Source organism: Sinohyriopsis cumingii, chromosome 1 (assembly GCF_028554795.1).
Source record: "Sinohyriopsis cumingii isolate HCF-2022 chromosome 1, ASM2855479v2, whole genome shotgun sequence".
Lineage (NCBI taxonomy): Eukaryota > Metazoa > Mollusca > Bivalvia > Unionida > Unionidae > Sinohyriopsis > Sinohyriopsis cumingii.
This window is the reverse complement of record NC_142961.1, coordinates 142,038,223-142,047,164: the sequence shown is the minus strand read 5'-3', so window position 1 is coordinate 142,047,164 and position 8,942 is coordinate 142,038,223. Positions and strand designations below refer to the sequence as shown.

The 8,942-nt window shown below is 37.9% G+C and overlaps 1 protein-coding gene across 1 annotated transcript in view; it reads left to right on the top strand.

Moving 5' to 3' along the window:
- Nucleotides 1–1,606: 1,606 nt before the first annotated feature.
- Nucleotides 1,607–8,942, top strand: part of LOC149808040 (interferon-induced protein 44-like) — a 48,857-nt gene continuing 41,521 nt past the window's right edge. The window contains exons 1-2 of the mRNA XM_089972923.1: nt 1,607–1,746; nt 7,123–7,310. Of these exons, the coding sequence (XP_089829049.1) occupies nt 1,716–1,746; nt 7,123–7,310 (219 nt within the window). The 5' untranslated portion in view covers nt 1,607–1,715. The remainder of the gene's footprint in view (nt 1,747–7,122; nt 7,311–8,942) is intronic.

The window sequence follows — 8,942 nt, the reverse complement described above, 5'->3', positions numbered from 1 at the left end:
GCATTAAGAGGTTATTGTTAGTACTAGTCGTCCTAGTGTCGTGATAATGTGACTGAGTGGGACGTGATGCTACATGTATGTAGCATGATGCCCCAGTCATCATCATCATCAGTCTCATGACCTAGTGTGGTCGTTGAGGCACTGTGCTGCTGAACATCTGACCAGTTCCCTCCACTTGTCTCGATCATGTGCCAATGCCTGTGTCTCCGCAAAACTTTTCCTGGTCCATTCTGTGATGTTGTCAGTCCACTTTTTTCTTTGTTTACCTCTCCTTCTACCACCCTGGACGCTGCCCTGCTGGACTGTTGTGGATAGACTGTTGGCTCTAATGACATGGCCATACCATTTCAGCTTTCTCTTTTTGACGGTGGTGAGGAGGTCCTCATATAGGCCTACTTCGCGCCTGATGATGTTACGCACTTCTTCATTTGTGATGTGGTCCATGTAAGAGATGCCAAGGATGGTTCTGTAGCATCTCATTTCAAGTGACTGGATTCTTCGTTGTAATCCTGCTGTCAGGGTCCATGCCTCACATGAGTACAAAAAGATTGAGATGACTAGAGCTCGCAATAGTCTGATTTTAGTTTTCAGACATATTCTTGTCTCTCCAGATGGGTCTTAGCTTTGACATAGCTGCCATTGTTTGTGCTGCTCTTGACAAAATTTCTGCTCTTGATCCCTCTTCAGTGATTATGGAACCAAGATATTTGAACTGGCTCACTGTTTCCAGTTCATGTCCTCTGACTTTCATCTTGGCTGAGATTTGTTTGCCACTATTTGTCATCAGTTTTGTCTTCTCAGCGCTTATCTCCATGTCAAATCTGGAAGATGTTTCATCCAGGTTCTTCACTAAGGTGGCTAGCTCGTCTTCGCTGCCTGCCAGCCCATCAATGTCGTCTGCAAAGCGGAGGTTGGTGATGTTATGCCCTCCAATGCTGACTGTGCCACAGTGGTTTTCCAGGGCTTCGCTCATGATGCACTCCAAGTAGATGTTGAAAAGCCCCAGTGCTAGACGACATCGTAGTGATAAGACTGAAAAATTATTGGAGCTACGTTAAAAATCCAAATCACACACACACACACACCACACACACACACACACACACACACGCATAAATAAAGTGACCTACAGATAGATGTGATTTGGTGTGATTTTGTTTTTTAACGTAGCTTTAACAATTTTTCAGTCATATCGCTACGATGTCTGCAATATGGCAGTTTATAGTGATGTCTAGCACTGGGGCATCATGCCGCAGACATGTAGCATGATGTCCCACCCAGTCACATTATCCTGACACCGGGCCGACCAGTCCTAAAACTAACCTCTTAATGCTGAGCGTCAAGCGAGGCAGCTGTTAGTACCATTTTTGTAAGTCTTTGGTATGACTCGGCCGGGGATCGAACCCACGACCTCCCGCATCCGAGGCGGACGCTCTAACCACTAGGCCACCGGAGCGGTGACCTACAGATAGACAAACGGGCAGATATACGCAAGTTTGTATAACAGCATCATAAGGTTTTCCATGTGCTAATCTGCTATTGAATATCAACAACTCAATCTCCTACATCCAAGTTTCATTCGGATTACCCACGAGTCGCTCGCCTCATCTGGAAAAGAAAGAGCCGTACAATCTATTCAAAATCCTTGAGCTCGTACCTAGGTACCAAGTCGCGATGCACCTTATGTACTGTGTCAGTGTCATTCAACGAGCAGAATGCTACATTCAATGGTCTCAACTTGTTCAGGTAAGTTGTAGATAGATAGTCTGTTTTACAGTATCTGAGAACAAATACTACGATTTCTATATGTATTAGCGGGTATAAACGTTTCGTAATCATCCACACATTCATGAACAAAACGTGTTATTAACGTTAAATGGGTATACATATAACTTCCGGTTTGAGTTGTAATGTGGTACAAAGTTAACGGACTGGAAGTGATTGTGTCGAATCGAAGAAGAACCGCGGACAGATTTTTGAGGGAATTATCGTCTGAAATGATGCTTGCTTGTGATTAAACAGCTTAGCATATTGTTGACGAACGAAGCACAATTTTTGAAGGAATTTATATATATAGTTTTCTACTGCCATGAACTTGGTAAGTGTGCGATCCAGCTATTATTTTGATGCTTTCTTTAAAAAAAAAAGTGCGGAAGGAACTACTTAATGTTTGTTTTCTTTTTGGGAAAGACAGAGTTTATGTTAAGATGCATATTTTCAGAGCTTTTGGTTAGCATGAAATACGGAATTCGGTTACTTGAATAGAACACACATTTGAGTATATGTTACATCGTCATCGTTTAAGACTTGTCAATTTGTGATATGATCTGTTTAAATAGTCTCACTGAAGCCATATCAGATACGTATGAATTAAAGATCAAATAACACACACACACATAAAGAAAATAAGGTATTCAAAAGATCAAAAATGGAGCGATGGGGCGCCAAGAACGCCTGCGGCTCAATTTGGTCAAAGGCTTTACCTGGTTCCTGGTAGTGAAAACGAAACTAGGTCATGTGAGTTTTTCTGCAAGTGACTATTGTGGGTCTATATATATATATATATATATATATATATATATATATATATATATATATATATATATATATATCTGTGTGTGTGTGTGTTTTCTTTTACCTCAAGATAATTTATTGTTTTCAGACTAATGAATAATTTTATTTATTTTCTACAGACGAGAGCAAAGATATTGTTTTTAACCTATTTGTTGGTCAGACTGTTTTAAGAAAATCTTAGGTCCCACGCTTCCCCCGAAAATAAAATTATTGATCATCACCGAACATGAGCAGAATGTATAATCTTTTCTGCGCACGCGTGAGAGAGAGAGAGAGAGCGGCCAAAAAGCCGTATTTCTGCATTTTGACATGAGAAATTTTGCTTCAATTGTTAACCGCTGGTACGTTATTTTACAGGAATGGGCTGGTTGTTTTTCCATATTAATCACAATTGTGGCTGTATCATGGTCAGAAAGTGGGAACTATGTGCCTTTCCTATGGTCACACACAGACACTGCCGATCCAGGGTGGCACGGGCGGCAGGGCTGGCGCCAGACCCTGCCAGACTATCTGGCGCCCTAGGCAAGGTTAGATTCTGGCACCCCCCCCCCCCCCGGAAAATATCAATTTCAAAATTTATAAACAATACAAAAAATTAAAAAATGCACCCCCTGAAATCAGCGCCCTAGGCGGCTGCCTAGTTTGCCTACATGTTAGCGCCGGCCCTGACGGGCGGGTATAGAACCCGCAACCCTTGATAACGAATTGGAGGTAGCCTCAGAGTAATAAATCAGCATTACCGCATTCTTACAATGGGACCTTGAATGGAGAGGGGAGAGATGCCCCTTCATGGACTGTAACCCGGCTTACATACAAGCCTCGAATTAGCCTTTGGATTGTTTAATGAGTTAACGTTACTTGGCGAAATCGTAATATTTTTGTAGCCCCCAGTTTGCAGAATGGGGCCTTGATGAGGACCCCTCCACCCATATGTCGGTTTCCACTTGTTATTTTCATCTGTCCCCCCCCCAAACCTTTTGATGAGGTTGATAATGTACATCGACTTGTATGTACAATGAAAATATCGATAGACTGCCTGACGACCGAAATAAATTCGCTTTTAGCTGACTTGGGCTAGTATCGCCCATTTTTTATCATTAACTAGAAGACACCGACTATATGATTTAATTTTCGTTGGGTGGTGGGTTAGAATGTAAGATTATTTTTTTTAAAGAAACAAAACAAACAATTTCCTTCTTTCAGCTGGCTTTGATAAATCTACTTCCAATCTGGCAGAAATAAAAAAAATACTTATATCCATTATATTAGTTGAAAGAAAAGAAATATCCTAGGCATACTGAAAAAATTAAATCCCAGCTCAAAAGCAAATTCTATCCATACACAGACATGCACACGCTAAAAGTAAATGATCGGTCCCTAATTCCATTGTTGGTCTGTATAATAACACATTTTTGTGCTTGATGCGATTTAAAATTAAAAAGAGGGAGTGCTATATTTATCACTTACATTTCTACTCGTAAAGAAGTAAACCTGATTAAAGTGTGTTCTTTCAGATATCAGAATCCATCTTAAGTGAAGCTGGTAAAAGTGTGTTCTTTCAGATATCGGAGTCCGTCTCAAGTTAAGCTGGTTAAATTGTGTTCTTTCAGATATTGGGGTTCATTTCAAGTTAAGCTCATTAAATTGTGTTCTTTCAGATATCGGTGTCCATCAAAAGTTAAGCAGGTTAAATTGTGTTCATTCAGACATAGAAGTCCGTCTCAAGCTAAGCTGGTTAAAATGTTTTCTTTCAGATACTGGAGTCCATCTTAAATTAAGCTGGTTAAAGTGTGTTCTTTCAGATATCGGATTGCATAACAGGTATATTTAGTAGCATTTCAAGATGACGAACGTCTGTCAGTCTCATGTTCACCATTATGATGATATGATGGCATTATTCGAACCAAATTGGCTTCATTGTATGGAGTGAAAACTAACTAGGTGTCCGACTGCTTTTTCCCGAGTTTTGACATTGGTGACCGTGCTTTGACAGTGCTCGTTACATTAAAATGTTTCTTTTTTTTGTGAGGGGACTTGTTCGTGATCATGTAATGTCATTGTTCTGAGCAAAGTGTAGTTGAGCCTTACTGTTTGCGAAAATATGACAAGATTGTGGTTTTTGCTTGTATCCCTGGACACAAGTACAACATAAGCCGCCAAAATAAAATGTAACCTTAAAAAAAAAGAATTAAGTTTATAAAACGTATTTTACCATAAGTACAAGGAAAGAGTTTAAAAAAGAACAGAAAATTTGAAAATTTTCCACTTGTTTGGTTCGACAAAAGCTGTTTTTTTTTTGCGTGAAAAGTGGCAGTATATTTTACATTCATTGGTCAGGCCACTCAAACACTGTATGAGATGAGCACATATTGATTCGCATATTACAAAAAAACGTGATCGGACAGCAGTCAGCTAGGATCAGCAGTAAGCACTTGATAGAAAATTGAGGATTGGTCATTCATTACAAAGAGTCTTATTCAGTGCTTCCTAAAGTGGGTCACATTTGCCTACTTCATTGACTGCTCCGGTGGCCAAAATGGTGCTTAGAGTGCCCGCTGGTGCAATAGGTCGCGGGATCAAACTCCTGCCGAGTCATACCATATATACTTATAAAAATGGTACTAGCAGCTGCCTCGCTTGGCGCTCGGCATTTAGAGGTTAGTGTTAGGACTGGTCGGCCTTGTGTCAGGATAATGTCACTGGGTGGGACATGATGCTACATGTCTGTGGCATAATTCCCAAGTGCTAGACATCACTGTAAATTCCACACTGCAGACATCATAGCGATATGATTTAAAAATTGTTTAAGCCATGTTAAAAATCGAAATTATACAAGACACACACACACACACACACCCTTCTACTTAAGTAATTATTTTGCTTTTGAATTTATCACTTTCATTGGTAATCATATTACATTTAAAGCGACGAAAGTATACAGTTGTATTAATTACAGATACAACTTATCGCATTATCTACTTTTTAACCTAAAGAATTGTAGATGAAAATGTTGCATCGTATTGCGTATGTTTTATGTAATTTGTATCCATAACATATATATGTAGTTTATATATTATAACTCCTGGTACATGATTTTATCAATTTTTTTAATTTTTTATTCATGGCATTAAATTGTACTGATTATCTTTAGATTTTGCCTGCGTGACTAGGGTTTGTTTTAGGGGTATCAAAGAATGCAAAATTGCTATAAATATATGCTTACGTACGTCTTGACAGTTACTAATAATATAATTATTGGTAAACATGTTTATGAGATTTGGAATTTATCCCATTGGATAGATCGGTCAGGTGGTATCATAGAAGAATTAAGTTAATTCTTATTGGATGAATTCGGTGACATTAATAGGTATTTTGAAACATTAGAATGAGTAGTAAGTTCTGTCATGTGGGGGTATGTTGTGAAATATAGTGTTAATAGAAGGTGTATATGAGGAGAGCATATTATTTGTAGTCTGTACACGTTATTTATATTTATATTTTTGCAACTCCTGGTACATGATTTCGTGTAAGTTTTATAATTTTTATTCATGACTGTAAATTGTAATGATTATCTTTAGCTTTTGCCTATGTAACTAGGGTCTGTTTTAGAGGTATTAAATAATGCAGAATTGCATAGGATCTATAAATAGATGCTTATATACATCTTGACAGTTACTAATAATAGAATTATGAGTAAGCATGTTTACAAGATTCAGCCTTTTTCCCAGTGGACATATCGGCCATGTGGTATCTTAGAAGAAATAAATTAATTCTTATTGGATGAGAAAGGTCACATTATTAGGTATTTTGAGTAGTAAGATATGTCACGTGGGGGCATGTTGTGAAATGCAGTTGTAATAAAAGGCGTATATAAGGAGAGAACTGAGCAATCGATATTCATTCCTATTTTTGAGTCATTCTTAATGGTTGTGTTCTTGTTGTAACATTAAATCTGCTGACGTGTTTTATGTTGTATTTATACATTATTTGAGAGGAACAAGAACATTTGTTTGGACTGTTCAGTGGAAATAACTATTCAAAATTATTCGAAGGAGATCAAGACAAAGCCATTTTGATGTAATGATTCCTGGCAGCCCAGTACATTTCAGGTTTTAAAGTTTATATAGAACTTTTCATTCTTTTGGACTTTAACATAATTCTGTCAGGATTATTTCGGATTTACTTCATAATTCTCCAAGTTCCTATCATTTTCATTTAAAACTTTGAAATTAAATTATTTGTTAAGTTTTGCAAAACCTGTTGGTTTTGCTTCTTTCTGTTACTTAGTTTATGACCACAGAGTTGTAACAATGTGTTATGTATCATTTTTGTTAGTTGATAAGTCTTTCCTACTCTTTTATGATCATCTTTTTCTTGGTCAGCATTTGTTTTTCTGCCTCTGTACAATTCTCTCTCTTCTTCTCTCACTTATTCAGTTTCTTTCTGTCTCTGATTTTGTCTATGTATCAGCTACTTTAGCAGACCTGCACAGCGTATTCATTGTCTGATAGTTTTGTTTGTACTGTTTGTCTTTATATCTCAATATAGAGTGCCAGATCTGTAGCCAGCACCTGGTATCTGGTCCCCAAGGTGTGGCAGATGACCAGCTGACTGCCTCATCAGAGTGGGATCCTTTGCATGGACCACGATGGGCAAGGCTAAATACTGTATTTGTGTCTCGTTCACACATTGGTGGCTGGGCAGCAAAGGTCAATGACAGATACCAATATATTCAGGTAAGAATTATTAGGAATTTTTCAGATAATTATCCTATTCCAAAATGACCGACTTTAATATTTTTGACGTCTTTGGATTTCAAGTTTTAACCATTACAAGATGTCAATTTTACATTTTTCTCTTATGCATACGAATCGTTTATGTCTGTCATTGGATGGGTTTTGTGATTATCATACATGGTTCTCTCCACAAACATTTGCCAGAACATTTGTATTTGGTTGCAAGCGTTTCCTTTGTACTCCAGGGAACTTGGATGATCAGTGAAAGGTTTTAGTACACTAATTTAAGTTTATTTTATATTTCATTTATTTTATCACAATTTTGACAACATTTAGTGCATTAGGTATTGTAAAGGTCTCGTAGACTACCTTAGGTTGGGGTGAGGTGCTCCCAGTATTATCTTTAATTATTACAGAAGACCCACCCTGGTTCGTTTTTGTTAGAAATTGAAGTAGTGATAGAGATGCAAAGATCAGAGCCCCCAATCAGCGATGCCAACAGTTAAATTACTGAATACACAAAAGGTGAAATTCAAATAAACAACAAATTTAATGCCATTCAATAACAGATAGTCCTTCCTCAAATGAAATTCAATATTCAAAACCCTATCACTTGTCTTTCACTCGTCCAAGTGACGGCCTATTTCATCATCTGACTTAGTGTGATAGATTTTCCTCTTGTCCTGTGTTTCTACTCATCTGTAGTATTTCTTGACTGGTACCCAGTACCCCTTCAGTCCAACAACCACGTCCTTCACCCTTCCACTTCCTCCACTCCCGTTCTCTCCTTTTCTTGTCTCCCAGAGACTCAGGACCAACTGTACCAGGATATTTCCCTTCTCTGTCTCCTACAGCTCCTCCGGTCCCTAAAAGCTTCCTGTCCGAACACACATAAGGACATTAGTATATTCCTCAAGCTATCTAGTCTCACACTAAACAACAATCTGTCATCGGATAAGCCATTACCTTCTTTGGTCACGCATTCGTGCACATCGAAATACCCATCTTTCTGGTATGGTATACACGTTTATCATGCATATATCAATAGATTTCATCACATCGGTGTATATAGATTCTCAATCTTATTATACAGAACAATATCACATAATCAGACGCATTTCTGTACATTACACTTCTACAGAGTGTACACAGATATCCACATATTCATGCGCTGATATATCCTTACACATTATACTCCTACAAAGTATACACAAATAGTCAAATACCCTATTGACTAATGTTGCACGCGGCAACCATTTTACAAAGTTATCAATTCAACATTTGCAAATCTAGAATGTCACATGAATAAATGCACGAGGATACTACGAATTAACCAAATAGCGAATTACAATATTAATTCTTTACATAAACATTGCTTATATGTCAAAATATGCATGTAGATCAAGCACTACAAATGAATCAAACCCTACAAATGGTAATTCTACGTACTAATGATTCTAGTAATGAAGTATACATACTGCACATAATTAAAGTACAATTACCTTGCCGTTAATAGATTGCTGACAATCGAGCAAATGAGTCACTGACCTGTCCGAAGCTCCTTTGTAATTCCCAGAATAACAATGTTTCCCACCAATTTCAAATGACATCGGAGTAGCTTATAACTTCCTT